At 40.3% G+C, this 18664-nt stretch overlaps 1 protein-coding gene across 5 annotated transcripts in view; it reads left to right on the plus strand.

Moving 5' to 3' along the window:
* The first annotated feature begins 832 nt into the window (after window positions 1-832).
* The window catches only part of LOC138112971 (neurabin-2-like), a 42866-nt gene continuing 25034 nt past the window's right edge, over window positions 833-18664 (plus strand). For 4 of the 5 annotated variants that reach the window (XR_011151952.1, XR_011151953.1, XM_069020649.1 and 1 more), the window contains exons 1-7: window positions 1050-1149; window positions 1671-3536; window positions 14965-15097; window positions 15491-15611; window positions 16116-16220; window positions 16401-16521; window positions 16949-17095. Coding sequence is in view for 3 of the 5 variants with exons in the window: in XM_069020649.1 (XP_068876750.1) it covers window positions 1926-3536; window positions 14965-15097; window positions 15491-15611; window positions 16116-16220; window positions 16401-16521; window positions 16949-17095 (2238 nt within the window). In the remaining 2 variants the exon portion in view is untranslated. Of the gene's footprint in view, window positions 904-1049; window positions 1150-1670; window positions 3537-14964; window positions 15098-15490; window positions 15612-16115; window positions 16221-16400; window positions 16522-16948; window positions 17096-18664 lie in introns of those variants that run through there. The other variant, XM_069020650.1, reaches the window with a different exon arrangement.

Here is an 18664-nt window from a genome sequence, read left to right on the forward strand (position 1 = left end):
GTGCTTTTATTTCGACTAACAAACGAAGAGAACTGGATGTATGGAACACTGCTTGCAAAACTGCGGTTATTATGCCTACGGCTACCGATGACGAGCATGACTTTCCCAGTCTTGGGGAGCTGCAGTGACTTCCAGCCCGGGGTGCGGGCGAGGGAACACAGCGGCGGGCTCAGCCCCTGGTCCTGCGCGGATATGTCAGAGTATCCAGGAACGCGCACGGCGCCGCGGGTCCCCACGCCCCCGGGGGCAGCAGCTGCGCGGGGCGGCCGGGCGCTGCCTCGGCTGTGGACCGTTCCTGTGCTCTGATAGCTACCTGCTCGGGAGAGGCTAAAAACAACTCGATTTTTGAAATGAAGGGGGGAGGGGAAGAAAGTTTGGCACTGTTGTTACTTCCAGCTGTCAGAGCTTCAGTCGTGACAGCTGTCGCGACTCTTCCCTCCCGGGAACGGCGCTGCTTTGCGGTGAAGCGGGGGATGCCGCTCCCCGCGGCGCGCTGGCCGCTCGGGCTTTGAAAGTAGCGCGCTGCTCCACAGCAGCTCGGCGCTCGCGTTCCTCCAGCGTCCCTCGCCCCGCCGTCTCCAGCTCCCCCAGCGGACGGACCAGTGAGCGTTCCGCACCCACCGACTCTGCCCCGCGCTCGCAGCATCCGGCGGCTCCGCGCCCGCTCGCCTCGCCGACATGGTATCACCCGAAACCCGTATCCCGCTATAGCGTGGTATATCCCGGCGCGGGAGGTGCTTCCCTCGGGCCGGACGCGCCCGCCGCCCCCCAGCCCTTCTCCTCCCTGGCACTGAGAGAGAGGAGCAGGGGCGCGCCCGCCGCTCCCTCTCTTTGTGTGCGAGCGAGGGAGGGAGCGCGCGCGGGCGGGCCCGAGACACAGCGCGGAGGAGGGCGCGGAGCAGTGTGAGGCCGGGGAGCGGCGCGGGCGGGCGGGCGGCGGTTCGGAGCGCGCCGCGGGGGCGGGAGGAGGGTGGAGTGAGGAGCGCGGGGCGGCGGCGGCGGCGGTAGGGCGGGGGGGTGGGAGGGAGGGAGGAAAGAAAGGCGGGCAGGCGGGCGGCTGTGGTGGCGGATAATGATGGCGTGGTGCGTGCGGCCGCTGGGCGGCCGGGAACGCTGAGGGGAAGGAGGCGGCAGGACCCCCGCCCCCAGGTAGGCTGGCTCGGAAAGTTTGGGGCGAGGTACCGGGGCGGCTCCGCTGCGCGCCCCACAGGCCCCACGGCGCAGAAGCGCCGCCACGGGGAAGCCCCAACTTGGGGCCGAAACTTGTGGCTTCCCCCGTTCCGGGCGGCGCGGGGCGCCAGGGCCCCTCCGACCCGCCCCGCCGCGGTGCTTGCTCGGGGTCCGGCCCGGGCCCGGCCTCCCCCGGGCGGCAGGAAGGGCCGGCGCTGCCCCCTCCCGCGCCGCCCGACCCGGCCTGGCCCAGCCCGGGACGGCCCTTAGCGGAGGGGCGGCAGCCGGAGGTGGCGGGGGGGCCGCCTGCCGCCGCCGCATCCCCCCGCCAGAGCCGCCAGGTCGGTGCCCGGGGAGCGGCTGGGTCCTTGCGTTCCGGCGGACACAATGGGCTTTATCCCGCAGGGAGGTCTTGGACTGCGATTCCCACCCCGAGTTTCGGATTCGTGTCACACGCCGGCGAGGCCCCGAGTTAATGGAAACTCTCTGTCTCTCTGCAGATGGCTTTCCGGATACCGCGATCCGCGCTGGGGATAGCACCCGATGTGGCCATTCACGCGCTTTGATTTCTTTCTCTCTACGTAGAGCCCCCTGCGTTCCATTTCAGTGCGAGCGGGGAGGCTGGCTGAGTGAAAGGCTGCTTTTGGGATCTTCTGTGGGATCTACACTGCCTGGTGTTGGAGGGTGGAAGCTTTGTGCTAGGGAGTCGTTCTTCCCTTTCTTCTTAAGGAGTGGAGGGAGCTTTCTCTTCAACAATGATGAAAACTGAAGGCAAGGGGGAAAGGACTTTAAGAAGTGCTTCTCCACACCGAAATGCTTACAAATCTGATTTCCATGCTATCAAATGCTCTTTTGATGGTGTAAACAATCCTGAAAATGCTTCAAACAAAACAGGCTTGCATCAGAAGCTGAGCACCTCTTCCAATGGAGGGGGAAGTGACCCACACAGTCGAGGCAGAGCTGCCACTTATGGCAATAGAGTACACAAGATCAAAAATATGTTTTTGCAAATGGGAAGCTCTTCCTCCACAACCTCTTGTGAAAGCAGTCCACCTGCTGAGACCAAACTAATCAGCCGGGCCATGGCAGCAGAGTATGGATCTTCTCCAGGTAGTCCATCTTTTCTCATTGTCCAAAAAAATAATCTTCTTAATACAACTACCAGCCCCAGCAGCGGTCCTATGGATTCACTGTCTGTGTCTTCTGCTGCTGACAAAGTCATCCGTAGCAGCGATGAGGCAGACTTGGACAAAGTTGCCCTGGCAGAAAAATTTTCAGAGACCAGGAAGCTCTTCGAGAGAAATATAAAGCAACGGAGCTCAGTGGACAGGTATTCCCCCAGCAAATGTGAAAGAAGTGAAGATAAGAGGAGACATGGTTCAGCTTCTGATTGTACCAATGTGGTGGACCACTTCAGTTTTAATACAGAAGCACGTCCTCCAGTTGCACTGGAGAAAGCTGAAAATCAAAATAATGAGGAGTTGAAGCAGCAACATTCTAATAGTGGTTCCAAATCTTCCCTCCTGAATGCAGGGCCCATTTCTAGGAGGCTGGAAAGCTTTCTGGGTGACAGTGATACTGAAGAATCCAAAGAAACTTCCAAAAATGATAGTTCTCCAAATCAGGACCCTTTGAGAGGCCAGCAGAGTTTGAATTCGTCTGCTGTTGCTGAAGGATGTCTGGAGAAGGGTGCATTCCCCAAAGTGCCTGGGATCTGCAGAGATGAGCCGAGCAAGGCACTTGGAAAAGACAAAAGAGAGCAACTGGTACTTGAGACGAGCCTGTGGAATATGGGCAGTGTGCATGGTCAGGTGGCTCAGCAGACATCAGATAATGTTTCCTCCTGGGTTTCTCCCACAGAGGGGGCTTGCACAGAGCTGGCTGCACAAGATGAAACCTCAGGGCATGAAAAAGAAGGTTTGGAGAAAGATCACGCTGATCAAGAGCATCAGAAGCTCCTATGTCATGTACAGGAAGGGAAGAGAAGCGACTATGCCTTGGAAGTGGTAGAAGAGTTTATGGATGGCAGCAAGACCGACTGGGAAGAAGAAAGAGATGGGATGTCTGTAAGAGATGGTCCAGTTGCACAAGTACAGGGTGTTCTAGAGCAGGAAGAGGATACTGAAGAAGAGGAGCAAGTGTTGGAAAAGCAAAGTGAGGACTTCAGTGATTTTGGAATAGAGAATGCAGCTTTTGATGATGACAGGGATACAGAGCCAGAAAACCAAGATCCTGAAGGCAAAGAAATTTTGGAGAGAGAGGAGGAGTATATGTATGACAGTGAATATGAGGAGTTTCCTGGACTTTCTGAAGAGGAAGATCCAGAGCCAGACCGAAAAGTCAAGTTCTCAACAGCTCCTATCAAAGTAAGTACATTTGAATTTTCTTTCTTCTTTTTTTTTTTTTTTTTAAATTGTTTTGCAGTCAAAAGTACCCAGGAAATAGATTTTGTGGGGGTTTTTTTAAACTTCTAAAAACCATTTAAGAAGTGTAAGTTTACAGGTTGTATTCAACACCAAGTATGAGAGAAGATAAAACTTCAGAAAATTTATTAATTAGTCACAAGTGATTTCTCAATTACAGCTGCTTCATAAGAGTGTAGTGAAGCACATGAGATTTTACTTGCTGGACTTTTTCAGGAGCATAAATCTTTTAGGAGTAGATACAAACACATGACCTTTAATACTTGCCTTCATTTGTTTAAAATTGAGGCATTGCATTAGGAAGGATTATTTCCAGTTTTCCTTCTGGCACAAAAGTTTTAAAAAAAGCCCCAAACAAAACAACAAAACCCCCCATAGAAAACGTTCATATTCAACTTCAGATTCGTTTATGGAATTAACTATAAGAAAATATTAAATGACTGGTTCTTGTATTTTAAGATTCTAGAATTTGCTCCAATAATAACCATGTGTACATTGTTTCGTTTTATTACTGATTGGTACTAAGATATAGCAGTGTTAACATGAGTGTTTTGGAATTGTGAAGTTGCAGAAGTAAAAGTTAGAGGACAGACTGGATAATGAGGAGTAGTGTAAGTTATAACTTTAACAAAGATTTATGTGTCTAATCTTCCCCCACCAAAAATACTCACAAATAAGTCAGTCCACAACTCAAGCTATGTTTACCCATAGTCTCTTGCAGACTTGAATTACTCTAGTCTTTCTTAAACTTTGGAAGGAGAATTGGGAGACATGGACCAGGATGGAATGGGAAACTGTCCAGGCTTTCCTCAGGATACTTCTCTTTTACTATTACATGAATGAAAGATATCATCTTTAATAAACAGCTTTTACACTTTGTTCGTAGAGAGTCAGGTCTCACTTTTACTGGTCAGAGGGATGTAAAAATTTTGTTGACTCTTGAACTTCCCGGAGTAGAAAGCTTTAATTTCCTAGCTTGCTAAACACACACCGGTGCTGTACTCCAGAAAATGTTTTGACTGTGGCAAAAAAAAATTGGCAAAATGTGAGTTTTGTTGCATGTGGGTTTTTTTATAGTCTCTTCGTAGACAGGCTGACTTTATATGGCTTTCTTGTAGTTGATATTGCTTTAGTCGTGACCTGGAGCAGTGAAGAGGAGAGTGCTGCTATTGAAAACTGCATAATGAGTCTGGTGAGGGCTGGGAGAGAGCCGGAGGGGCATCAGTCCATTTCTACATGCGTTTGTGCACTCAGTATCTGAGCAAAGTGCCGTGTAGAGTCTACTGTAAATGTGTGTTGAGTGACTTTCTGCTGTAGGCAGGGTTTTACTGATCATTGCTGATATCCTACTGAAGCAGTGGCTGTTAACAGACTTCAGCTTTCTCTGCTGTGTCTATTTTACACATAGATGAAAGCATTAGTAGAGATCTCAGTGCCAGCTGTGATGGAAGCTCTGGTGTAGACAAAACTCAGGTTTTGGTAACAAGCACTGTTCAATTATAGCTGCTTCTCTGAAAGCCACAGGAACCAACCTGTCTCAGATTATCATTTACACAACGGAGAGATGAACAGTTAGAAGCAACTGTTATGAGTTTTCAATGAAAAATAACATAGTTCTTGCCATAATGCCCCACTTGGATTGGCAGAATAAACTGTACTTAATAGCAGTATGGTCATTGAAGATACTTTTTAAGGCCCTTAAATTGAAGCTTGTGACACTTGCCTTCCTTTATCACTTTTTAGTGAAACTTCACTGTATCTTTCCTATATTGGGTATAAGGATCTCTTTCTGTATGTCATTTTCAATAGGTTTCCCCCCTTTGTTCCTTTTGCCCAAGCAATGATTTCTGTTCCCATGTCTACCTTTTTGCTTCATGTTTTCTATGATCCTTAATGGGAATACGTCCTGGTTACATGGGTTTCGGGTTTTCTAATCTGTGAAATAAAGAATTGCAACTTTTTTTGTGCTTACCCAGAATTTTCTTTAGTTGTGTATTTTAAATATCTCAATAACCTTTTAGAAAATCCCAGTTTTGCCTCAGAGAAGGAAATCTCCCTTTCTTCATGGATTTTGGTGCATCTTAAATTGGAAGAGAAAAAAATCTTAAGTGGTAGCTAAAAGATTATTTCTGGTCCCCACCACAGCTTAGAGCAGTGCCATAGTGAGAAATGTATCATAGTAGTTTCTTTTTTCAGCTTTATTTAGACTAACAAGTTTGACTAAAATATGAGTGCCCTTTTCAGACATTCATAGCCACGAGAGAAGGTCTGTGATTCTCCTCATGGATGCTCCTGAGCGAGGCCAGGCTGCCTTTGCATTTTTGCTGCTTTCATTCTGCACCTCTCTAGTGATTACAAAGAAACCGTCAACATCTCTTGCAGTCGCTGTGTAGCAGGTAGAGTTGAAGAATTCAAAACGTTCAGAATGTGTTGGGCAAGAAAAAGCACATTCCCAGATCTTCAGTGTTCTGCAGTGATGGAGCTTTGACCATTGTATTTGAAATACACAAAAGGCAAGTTGGATATGTCTGTAGGTAATGGATAGAACTTATAGGCACCTTAAAAACAGCATTTCGCTGCTGCAACAAAGAGAACTTGATTGAAATTTCTGTTTCAAAGCTTCTAGTCTGTTCTAAAATTGGCAAGGCCTTTTAGTAAAATAAGAAGACTGTGGAGCTCCCAGGGGGTATATAAGGTAGCTAACACTGTTAGCACTGCATTTGACCCGTGATGGAGATCCATAATTGTTGACATCTGTAGGAGGGCTTGAGAACATAATTTGATCTGATAATTTCAGGAAAGATGGAACATAATTATGCAAATACTCCATTATTTTGTGTTGCCCTGTGCCTGTGAAAGCAAGCACAGATGAGACTTCTAAAAAGAAATGTTTCAATTCAATAGAAGCTGTTGAGAAATGACATATGGGATTTCTTACCTGCTATGGGTGACCAGACTCTCTAAGTCCTGTTGCTGTTTGATCATTCCAGACCCTAAGGAACGTTTTATCTCAGTTCTTGTTTTCTCCTGGAGTAGTTTAGAGAGTGATACAGTACAGTTACTAGCAGAACTTCGCAGCCTGGGTTTGTGTTATGGTACATGAGCAGTTTTTAGTCTCTTCTTGCTACATATGAAACCAGTAAGGAATGTAAAGAACACTTAGCTGTCCAAGGTGTCTGCAAAGGAGCTGAATTTGCCTTTGTCTTAAAGTTTTCTGAGTAAACTGTGTAAACAATCAGCATTACAGACAATGCAAATAACATCAGGTAACTCTGCTGTCACCCCTTTACATTTCATTTTGCCTTTGTACTGTAGACATCAAACTTGCTTTCTGTTATGTTATTACCTTGAAAGGCTTTAATTAACATAAACGTAATGACTGAGTGCTGTTTGGTATTTGTAATTTTGAAACTTTCTGTTGAGAAAACAAATGCTTGATTTCAAATTGATTTCTTGAGATGTTTTCACCTCTGACCGAGTCGAACTTTGTTCTCAAAACTTTTAATGGCACAGTGACTAACTTCTGCAATGATACTTATGATCCTTAGAAATTCTATTGCTCAGGTAAGCTGAAAAGATAGTACAGTTGGTGTTTGCTGTTTGCTTCTGTTCACTTATCGGTGGTATCTAATTTATGTTGCCTGGGAGTGTCTCTTCCCAGCTTTTTGTGACTAGTAATATATTTTAAGATGGTTTAGTCAAGAAAACAGTTCTAAAAAGTAAACAGAACAAACCCCAAACCTTCATATTTTCACAGCTGAGCATAAATTTATTTCATAAGGAAACTGAAAGCAGTTTCATAGTTTATGTGTTGACCTAACCAGTCAAGATTCAGCTGCTTCTGAGAGTATGGAAATCCTGCATAATATTGCCATTTGTCTTGCACATCACAATAAAGCTGTTTTATGTATAGCTGGGCACAAATGGTAGGGTTGTTCAGCCTGTCCTACTCTTCAACGTTTTTAGTACAAAACTGCTTACTGTGGAAGTTAATGAAGAACTAAATGAACATAACCCTTGAGTTAGATTTCCTGTATGACAGCATACTTGCAAATGCCTATAGGAGATGCACAGATTTTCTAGATCAGTGTGTAGACTCTTGAATACCGTTTTAAGACAGTGTTGTAGCGTAGTGCTTCAGCTTCCTACATCCTCTGATTTTTGAACTGTTCACTTGTGTACTTAGGATGTCGTACACAGAAAGGGATACAAAATACACTAACTGGTTGGAGATACCCAAACCCCCTGTAGTTTCTTTGGTAATTGGAGAATTGATGGCTGGTCAGTTGTTTGTCAGCCATTGCCCAAGCACTTCAGTAAAATACTTCTGTGGCATTGCAGAAACAAATATGTAATGTCGGTGAGGGTCGATGAAGGAAAATAGAGATTTGATTTGAGACTAGAGTTAAACAAAATTGACTTATATGTGGGAATTAATCTTTTTTTTCTTGACACAAATAATATGTTTTTCCATTTTACTTTGGGATCTTTTCCAATGGTAATTTGTTTGTTTAAAGTCATAGATTTTAATTGTTTTGAAGTTCTGTTTATGAACATTGTAACATTTGTAACTTAACATCAAAACAGCTTTTCTTCATATTTTCATCTCAGTCTCTCCACAGTACTTTTCAGTGACTTTTCACAAAAACTAATCTTGTTTTGTTCTGCCTGCATGTGAGAGTATGGCATTCCTGCAACTTATACTGAACAGTATGAGAAGTTAAAAGCATGGATAATAACTGGAGGAAGAAAGTCTATATTTTCACACACATACAAAATCTTTTTGTGGGTTTGGGGTTTTTTTGAGAAAAGATAATCTTTAAACCCTTATTGAAAGTTCAGTGTTCATGTAAGTTAAATGTCTATTAAGCCTCAGTGCATTTAATTCCGTATATAGGTTTACCTGTGTTACAGAGCTCTGTGTCGAGTATTTCTGATGCCTTTATGGTCCTTGTTTTTTGGTTCTGTGATGGTTGTTCAGCTCTCTGGAAAAAAGCCTGTCCTCACTCACTCTCTTTTCAGTTCCTACAGCTTCTAACTTCCTAGCAATTTCACCTGGATTTGACAGGAAGGAGAAAAAGGGGGTTTTAAAGGTATTTTAAAGTACAGATTGGTTTGTGGAAAATTAGCACTTGTATCAGAGTTGCATATTCATGGACTCACTGATGACAGGGCTGCAGCTTAGTTTACTTGTTCTTTTTGGCTTAATGTTAGCTGATCACTATGTATGCCCAGCCTGTGTTGTCTTTTGCTCTGAGAATAGCTGTGGGGAGCAGGAGGGAGAAAAGGAGATGAATATGAGGTACTTGAGGGTTTCATGGAAGACAGAAACAAAACTGAGGAGGTGGTGGAAGTCAACAAAGATAAGCAAATTTACAGGAGACAAATTCAGTAGCTCAGCAGTTAAGTTGCTGAAAGATTCAGTGTCTTTTTTGATGATGATTACCTGGCTAGGTTATGTATTTTCACATGCTAATAACAGTAAAGAATGAACAGGCAGTAGCTGAAACTTTTTTGTAGTTTACCTGTGGAGAGATGGAAAAATAAATTATCCCTTTCTATATAATTCTAACAAAAAGGAAGGTGAACACTAAGAAGGACATCAGTAAAAAGATGCTTGCCTGTATTTTCTGAGTACATGTTTTGTAATCTTGAGATCATGAGGGTCGTGCAGAGTTTTTTACAGGGTTCTTATATTTTTATTGAGTAGAAAAGTATTATGCAGTGGCAAATGCTTTAGATTTATTTTTCAGACATTTTCTTTCATCACTCTCTGATGTGACTTGGCGTAGTGAATTGACGCTTCTTTTTAGATCTGGGGTATTGATGATTGCTAATGACAGTATTAATGCAGATTAGTTGAGTTGATCTGGTATGGAAGGGTTATTTTGTTGTTTCTTCTTAAGGTCTTTAGAAAACAGGTGGACTGTTTTTGTGTTCACTGCTATTCTTTTAAAGTTCCCCATACCAATTTGCTTTCTGTTTAGATTTGGTCAGGTCAGGATTTTTGTTTTGGTGAATACTAAATAAATACATGTGTATCTGTGTGGATCACCAGGTGTAAACTGTTGGTACCAAGACGCCTGTGAAATTTACAGAGGTTCATAACTGAATCGCTCTCTTTATATACAAAGTCTTTCAGGAGCTAAGATTCTTTTTTGCTCCCTTTTATATTGTGAGTAGTTTCTGCTTCTTCTGGTCATATGCTATTTATTTTGGAGCCTTTCAGTCTTTCTGTCAGTCAGAGAGCAATGCCACCTCACCTTGAGTTGCTGGAGGAGTACAACCAGGTCATGACAGAGCTCTTCTTCTGCAGATGGAGATCATGGATTATCTCTTAACTTCTTCTCTGAATATCTGAAATGAAATAAAATCAGTGCTCTGAATCTGAATGGATGATTGTCTTTAGTATTTTTTCCACTGGGATTTAAAAATTAAATACCTGACAGTGAATGTTTCTCCTTCTTGAGTAGGTAGCATAACCTGACTGAAATAGATACCATATTGTCTGTGTTATTCTTTAGCAGGCTACAGTGATTTAGCTCCTGCAGTGAAAAACAGAACTAAAGAATAAATTTTACTGTTCATATTGAGAATTAAGTAGACACTTATGGGACTGGTAAAAAAACTGGTTTATTTAGGATTACATTGTCTATATGAAATAGTCTGTATTGTGTATCTGAAGCAAGATTTCAGTTTCGTCTTTCTGTAAACTGACTTGGTTGGGGTTTTTGATTAAGTCATACAGAGCTGCAAGAACAAGGACATAAGTGTGCACAGCCTGCCTGTCCACCTGCTGGGTAACAGTATAATGGTGTATAATATCAACCTTTAACAGTTGCCAACCATTCTGAAAACTTTTTGAAGAAGAGTAAAGGTGTGAGTATTTAATAAATAAAATAAAGCAAGGTATTTCTCTTTGCTGCTTCTATGATTATATAGCATGGATTGAGTTAAATTGGATATATGTAATTTTTACTTAAAATATACAAAGTAGTGCTAGTAAAATACTAACCATGTGGCTTTTGGAAGTAGAGGGAAGAATAAGGTAGCGGTAGTGAGATGTCTGCTTGAACAGAGGAGGGAGATTGTAAGAGTAAACTGTAAGGTGTACATTATGCTTCAGTCCTACCTCCGTGCTACTATTTCAAATGATTATTCATGGACACTTCACATTTTGCCAGGCATCACAAAGGCCTCAATTTGGAAAGCTGAAACTGTTTGCTATTGGATAATTTTCCCTGAGCTTTAACTTGTGTTTTGAATGTTTGGCTTTATGGAGTGTCAGTAAACTGGCACGTTCAAAGTGAGAGCTGTGTTTCAGAAGCAGGTGAACCAAGGGGTGTGGTCCTGGCTGGGTGTGCTCCAGGCAGGGCATCAGTAGCACTTCAGGGCCTCTCTCAGATGTTCAGTGTTGCTTTAACTGCCTGTGCAGGTGTTGTGAGGCTTTCCAGCAAATACTGCAGGATTACATGAGAACTTTAAAGTGATGTTGATGTTGCTTCCATTCTAATTAGTTGGAAGGCCTTCTGGGTAGTTCCTGATTTCCTAATCTTACTGTTTAATTACTTTTGTAATGTTCTGCTTTTCATTAGGCACAAACAAATCTATATACTTAGAAATGAATGTTGGGAGTGGAGGTCCTTGGACTGTATTTTATTACTCTGTAGCACTTTCATGCAAGCACGTGGTAAATTAGTGTTCATCCTCTAAGTAATTAATATTCTTCTAAAATTAACATCATACTTAAGTAGACCTTCTGTTCTGTGAAGAGTTTGAAGTATGTGAAGGTCATTGTTGTTTTTCTGTGATAATTCTATTTTCTGTGTTAGCACTAATATGCTATAGGAAATTTTTAGTTCTGTAACAGTTACAGGAAGTGAACAGTAGGATCTTTTACACAGTAGGCTGTGTTGGTGTTTTTTGTGTGCTAGTCTTGAGGATGGCTAGATTAGTGTCTTCATAGAAGATGCAAAACCAATTTTTGCATTCAAAAAGTGATTAATTTTTCTGGTGTGAAGAATGCAGCTAATTTGCTCTCCAGATAAATATATATGCTGTTCAAGCACTAAGCATATTTGAAAATTTACTCTTATGTGCCTTAACAATTCAAATAATTCTTAAAAATTCAGTCCTCTGTCAGAACTGTTTTGGATTCAAATTAATTGTATCCATTCTGAAGGAAGAAGGTCCTGAATGAAAAAAAGATATTTTTTCAGATAGCATTTTGCCATTTATTAGCTTGACAGGATCCAAAAGTTATTAATGTTAGGGTAACCTCCTGGATATAACAAGCTACAGTAAAAGGTTTGTGAAATTCACGTGGTTTCCACTGTAAAATTCATCTGGTTTCCCCTATGCTGAGACAATAACTTGTGTTTGCTAAAATATATCTTCTAAAAATACCAGTTGCACATTAATAATTTTACAATCTCTAGCTAGCAGTGGCTTCTGAATAGTAAGATTAGAATTTCTTTTGTCTCTAATGCATTAGATTTAGTGACTAAACCCTGCCAGGCATGGTGCAGGGGTGAACATGTTTAGCTTTCTCATCAGTCTTCTAAACTGTGAACTTATATTATTTATTATCCACATTTTAACTGTGTTTAAATGTTACTTTTGCTATTTGGCAAGAACAACTTGCTGACCAGTTCTGTATTTTCTATATTAATATCAACATTTTTACTCTTTCTCTCATAAAAGATGAACACAATGTTATGATTCCACATGTACGCAATAAAAATTTCTGTCTTCTACCCTTGACTCTTTAGTCATAGTTTTTATAGTTTGCTTTTGCTTTTCTTTCTGTTACTGCAGTGTTTGGCTTCTGGTTATAAGTTTTCCGTTTCCTCTGTTCTTTGTAAATTGATGTTTTTCCTCAGAATTACTTTTCTGAAGTTTAGAGAGGGATGTGTTGTTACTATTTTGAAATGGGGCTATAGTTTTTTAGTTGTGAGGTTATGGTTTTTAGAATGTTATCCAGATGTTCTCATACACTTGTCGTCTGTCACTTTAAGGCAAAAGTTTGAATTCTTTCTCTAAGTGGATTCCTCAGAATTGATTTCAGATAGGCTTTTCTTAGCATAAACATATCTATACAAATGAAGACTACTAATATTTATGCATACTAGCTTTCTATTATTTTATTAATAACAATTATAAACATCAAATTCTATTATCCGCTTCTGGCAGATGAGCAATTCCTATGATCAATTTTGTATAAAAATGAGCAAATTCCGTGAGACTCCTAAGTACAATTCTATTACTTTTAAGCTGGAAAAATAAGAAATAATTGTTAGAAGTTCCAGGGATATTTTAATGCTGATGGCCCAAGAATTACAGCATACATAATGCTGTTGTTATGGTGCAATTTTGCTTCCCCAGATTTCCAGCACTTTATAAATTGTTGTGCAAGGAACTAGTCATCCCTGTGGTAATGTGATTCTTCAGTAGATAGTAACTGCTTGCATCATCTTCTGCTCTGTTAGACCACTGAGTTGTAAAGAACTAAGAAAATACAGTTGTTGCTGTCTCCAAAATGAACTACTGCCATTCTCCACATTTTGCTCATTCAACCATTTGATAGTTAAGAGATCTTTTTAAAATTTAGTTGTACTGTTCATACTAGATTATAGGCATACTAATTTATACATTTTTTCCATGCCCTGGTATTTGATTTGTCCTCAAGAAATTAAATATTCTCACTAACAAGTTATTATTTGTCTACTCATGAACTTCCTTTTTATTATTAGTTTAAAATTAATCTTATTATAATTTGACTGTGTTTTTGGAGATACTGCATTTTCTATTGGGATGAAAAGTAAACAAACTAGACTGGTCTTGTTCCAAAGGGAGAATAATGCTCCTTGAAATGCTTCTGCTGCATATCCTGTTTAGTGATTTGGGGGCTGAGGAGGGTGATTAGTTGAAAGAACTTGGCCACTTTTTTCTGATAGTGATAGAGTAAGACCATTTAGATGGTTTTCTTTGTCTGTTTTGCAGATTTTTTCTATAAAGTTAATGGAAGACATATTGTAAGTGTGGCCCTTGTTGTCTTTCTGTGTCCAGTTGTTGCCTACTGGTGTCTGTATGACAGTCACAAGGAGTTTGTTTATTAACCTTTATGCAAGGCTTCAGAAGAACAGCTTTTAAGGAAGGTTCTTTTATTGTGGGAGACATAAAACTTCTGAGAGTGGATTTCTTCCCTTTTAGCCAAGTGGATCTAATCTTGCTTTCTTACTGGACTGACTATATGGCCATGCCTCATTTCTGGAGTAGTCGTTTTGCAGGGTTTGGGAAGAGTTTGTGGCACTGATCTCCAGTTGTAGTCTGAAGGTGAAGCAGTAGGCTCCTTGTGGGAAATACTGAATTATATTGGTTGCTTTTTGATAATGTTTCAGTGACCATTTTTCTGTGTCTGAGGCTACTGCTCTGCCAGGCTAAAGCTGTATACTAGTGAATGTAAATTCACAGGGAAAATGTTGATTACAGTTAGTACTGTTGTATTTACATAATTACAGTTACCTGTCTAGGTTGGCTTAGCAGAAAATACAACAGTTGCAAAAATTTAGTAAGCCAGTGTAAATGAACTTCGTGTCAGTGCTGCATGTTCTTGATTAGGGGGATGGCTGCTGCAGCTGCAATTTGTAAGTGTTTTTTGTCTTACAGTGGTGGTGAATAAAACATTCAGTGCCTGCAACACTTTTAGCAGATAAACCTTATTTCTTGAGATAAATGAGGGTGCTGTATTATTTTTCCATTTTTTTCTAACTTATTAATGTAAATACAATTAATGAACATGCTGATAGGTAAGATTAGCCCTGTTACATGTAGCTTATTCTTCCTTTCTAGATTTCTGTCTTAATTTGTGTTGTTTGTTTATCTTTTATTTTTAACAGTTCGGAAACTCAGCTGGAGTGATTACTAAAAATAGTAATGTATGTAGCAAGGCATTTCCTTTTCCTGGGAAACTGCGTGATTCCCTTGCAAAATGAGAAAACTACATCTGTTTGAAATACTGCAATTGGCAGATGGTGTGGGGGGAGGGAAGAAGAGAGGAAGGATTTGGTGGAATGTAGTCCTAAAAAAAAAGTCACACGATATCAAAGAGGAGCTGACTGATTTCTTTTAACTATTTGGTGCATTTGCAAGATAAAATCTGTTAAAATAATTGTTTTGAAACTTTTAAAATGTTACTTCTCTGCAAGCTGGAAACTGTCTGACAACAGCAATATTTATTAAATTGATGGTTGTTTAGAAAATGAGATCTCTGAAAATACCACTTTAATTTCCTTACTGATTGTCTTTCAATTATATGATGTTTGAAAGGAGGTGAGAAGAAATTTAAAAAGTTTTCTGTTCCATTTCTTAGGTTTTCAGTACTTACTCAAATGAAGACTATGATAGACGTAATGAAGAAGTTGACCCTGTGGCAGCCTCAGCTGAGTATGAACTTGAGAAAAGGGTGGAAAAAATGGAAGTGTTTCCTGTGGAAATTGAAAAAGGTGCAAATCAAACCTTGTACATTTGCAAGAGATACTATGGGAACAGAAGATAAAAACATTTTAAACTGTATATTCCCTGGATTTAAGTCTTCAGTTTTTGAATGTATGGGTCTAGGCTTTGACTTGTGGCTAGTTCTGGTGAATTTAGTGAGTGTTAACTGGGCCTCTACTAAGTGCAGATTGTCATACTGAATTGAAGTTAGGAAGGCTACAGGACAAAAAAGCTTTAAGTAGTATCTATATATGAAATATGTTCTATTTTTTTTCTCTTTTTTTAAGTGAATTTCCATTATCTTTTGTGTTGAAGGACTGGGAATGCTTTGAAGCAACTCAGTACTGTTAATTGTTACATCGTGTGTCATGCAGCTAATGTTAGATTTTTGAATCCCTTAGGTGACAGGGGTCTGGGCATCAGTATCATTGGAATGGGAGTTGGTGCTGATCAGGGACTGGAAAAACTAGGTATTTTTGTAAAAACAATAACAGATGGTGGAGCTGCTCAGAGGGATGGACGGTGAGTTTTTTGTTGAATTCATTATGCTTTTTACAAATTTCCAACTGAGCCCGGTTGCTTTCATTAGATATGCTGAATACTGTGAATAAAAATACAAAAGCTGAATGCAGCTGAATGAATATTACATTCTTGCTTTATGTTAGATTTTAAAAAATGAGTTGTTTATTACAGGACATTTTTGCTAAGTAAGTGTAGATCTGCTGACAGCACATAGGAGAAACATTCGGAATGAGCCCATGTGTAGAAGTACCACAAAATCATGTTGACGCCCCAGAACACCAATCACTGTGTAAATAGTATAAAAAATATCAAGTCAAATACTGTGTAAATTTTAATTGCTGATTTTCATATTAGCAGAGGAGACTATTTTTAAGCAATGAATTTCAATGGACTCAGAATTCATCATTATAAATACTAGTGAGTTTTAAGTGATATTTGTCATGTCAAAAATACTTCAAGCCAAAATACTATTGTTTAACTGATAGCTAAGTATTTGTTTTGCAGCATTCAAGTAAATGATCAGATTGTTGAGGTTGATGGCATAAGTCTAGTGGGAGTTACTCAGTTCTTTGCAGCCACTGTACTAAAGAACACCAAAGGCACAGTGAGGTACGTATGTTTTCTGTGAAATAACAGTTTCTTTTTGTCATTTTTCATTCATGGAGATGACAAAACCATAGTATGAAAATTCTACAAAGATGTTGTGGAAGGCAGCAATGTAGCAAACTCATTTCTTAAGCATATGTTAAGATTTTTTGCTGCAAGATAATATGGTTTTTTTTCCTGTAGGTTTCTGATTGGGAGAGAGAAGCCAGGGGCTGAGAGTGAAGTAGCCCGTCTCATTAGTGAGACCTTAGAGCAAGAGAGATGTCTGTACGAGCAGCACTATGTTCATGATGATACAGAGCAGGTAAAACATCCTACATGCTCTGCTAATGGAATAAATGGTGGGGGGGGTAATCAAACTGGAGCAAAAGGAGTGTAACACAGGAAACTTGTTAAAAACAGGAAAATACATACCTCATACATTATTGTCATCAAGGCACGTGATGATCACTTTATCACTAATCCAAAATACACTTTTTAACTGTCAGCTGTATGTGATAGTCTTGTGCAAGTCTTTCTTAGCTCTCTTTTGTGGAAGTTTGATGAAGGTGTTTGCAGGTCATCTTTAACACTTACCATAGGTATAAGAAATTAAAAAGGAATAGTAACTAGTCGAGAAGTTTTGCGGCTGTTTGGATTCTTCCTTGATTGCGGGCTTTGGTTATTGCTACTACCATAATGCAAAAGTGTGTGTGTGTGTTACAGAATGTCATGGTTTTCTCATTTGGCAGGATGATGACTATGATGAGGAGGAAGAGGATACATATGAGTCACATTTACATGGAAAATCTGTAGAAGTTTTTGATCTTCCTGAAAATGAAGATATTGGTTTACTACTGGATATGGATTCAGCACAGTCTCTTCTTAAATTTAAAGAGGTGTTGTAGCAGTTTCTTAAATATTCTTTGTGATGCACTGGGGGACATCTGAACCTCCTTCATGTTCCCTCTCATTTTGGGTTTGTTTTTTCTCAGCATCACCAATAAATATCTCTGGTAAATGTCCGTTGGAATGTAGGTCTTCTGTAATTTTTTATATCCAGTTTCCCTATGCATATTTATATTAAATGGTCTTTTGATTTAAATTAAATTTTAAAAAGCCTTGGGAACAGGCCATAGAATCCAGCCCCAACTCTGTCCTTGTTGTGTCTGAGTACTGCATTAGAAAGATAGGATGCTTCTCTTAGTTCTTCTGTGGCCCACTGGCCTTTGTGTGTGTTTGCTGCCCAGTAGAATGGCTTTAGCTGCAGAGAGCATGGTGGGGGGTGGGGGGTGGGACATGCAAATACGCCTGTTTTGAATGGTCTCGAGTGGTGTTGTGAGATATTCTCCAGGAAGACAAGAAATACATACCTAATTTCTTGGTTTAGTCCCTGCAGTCTTCTGAGAAATCTGCGTACGTAAAAGCACTTGATTCTGTAGATAGGCATATTTTTGGCTTGGAGGGTATTTTTGTGGTGTGTTGTTTGGAAGGAACGGATTTGTAAACCCAATAGGGCATTCCAGACTATGAATCACAACATAATTGGAAATAGTCAGGTTCTCTTTTCCCAGGGTTTGTATAAAGGAGCATATTTGTTTTATTCAGGACTGTGGGATTTAGTCAGGGACTTAAATGGTACAGCCTTTATCATTTAGGGGTCCAGGCTTCTCTGGTAGATTTAAGTGCCTGTAATTTTCACTCTGGGAGGAGAAAAATATTCTGCAAAGAAACTGTTTTGTCAGATGCTATTTGTTGCTACATCAGCTTATTTTGTGAAGGATGGGTATTTTGCAGATCTCCTAAGTTTGCTCTCTTGATAACATTGACGATGTCCTTGAGGAAGTAGAAATTGCAGGCTACTGATCTGTAGAGAACATTTACAGCTTTTCTAGGTTTGGAAGCATAGCAGCAGGCTGAAGCTTCTTAAGTGGTATATTTACTGGGGATACAGTTATAGTCTCACATGGAATCATTACTGTGCTGTTACTAACATAATCTAAATGAATAGTCATGAATTCATCAGTTTTAATTTGTGTTTGGTGCACTGTGCCTTGACCAAAAAAAAAAATCCCCCCAGATTACAGATGGTGAGATAAAAGGAACAATTAATACTTGCTAAAAAAATCTTTACATTTGGCTTAAGTGTAGTCTTTTTGATTTCTAATAATCCTATGAAGATTTGTGGTGTAAAAATACATGGCTTAATCTTAAAACAAAGCCAGCACATTTATTTTCAAGTGCTGATTGTAAAAATATTTAGTACTGTTAAGGTTTTTATTTTATTCTGTGTACCAGTTTTCTTCATAAGTGCATTGCTGCCTTTTCATTCCCCTGGCACATTGAAATGTTGATGTAGTCTTCTCAGTTTCCTTTATGTATAGACAACAATGGGAGATTTTTAACTACAGGTGGTTATGTACTGTGAAACTTTTTTTGAGGTTTGAGTAATTTTTAAATTTTTTTTT

Source organism: Aphelocoma coerulescens, chromosome 7 (assembly GCF_041296385.1).
Source record: "Aphelocoma coerulescens isolate FSJ_1873_10779 chromosome 7, UR_Acoe_1.0, whole genome shotgun sequence".
Classification (NCBI taxonomy): Eukaryota; Metazoa; Chordata; class Aves; order Passeriformes; family Corvidae; genus Aphelocoma; species Aphelocoma coerulescens.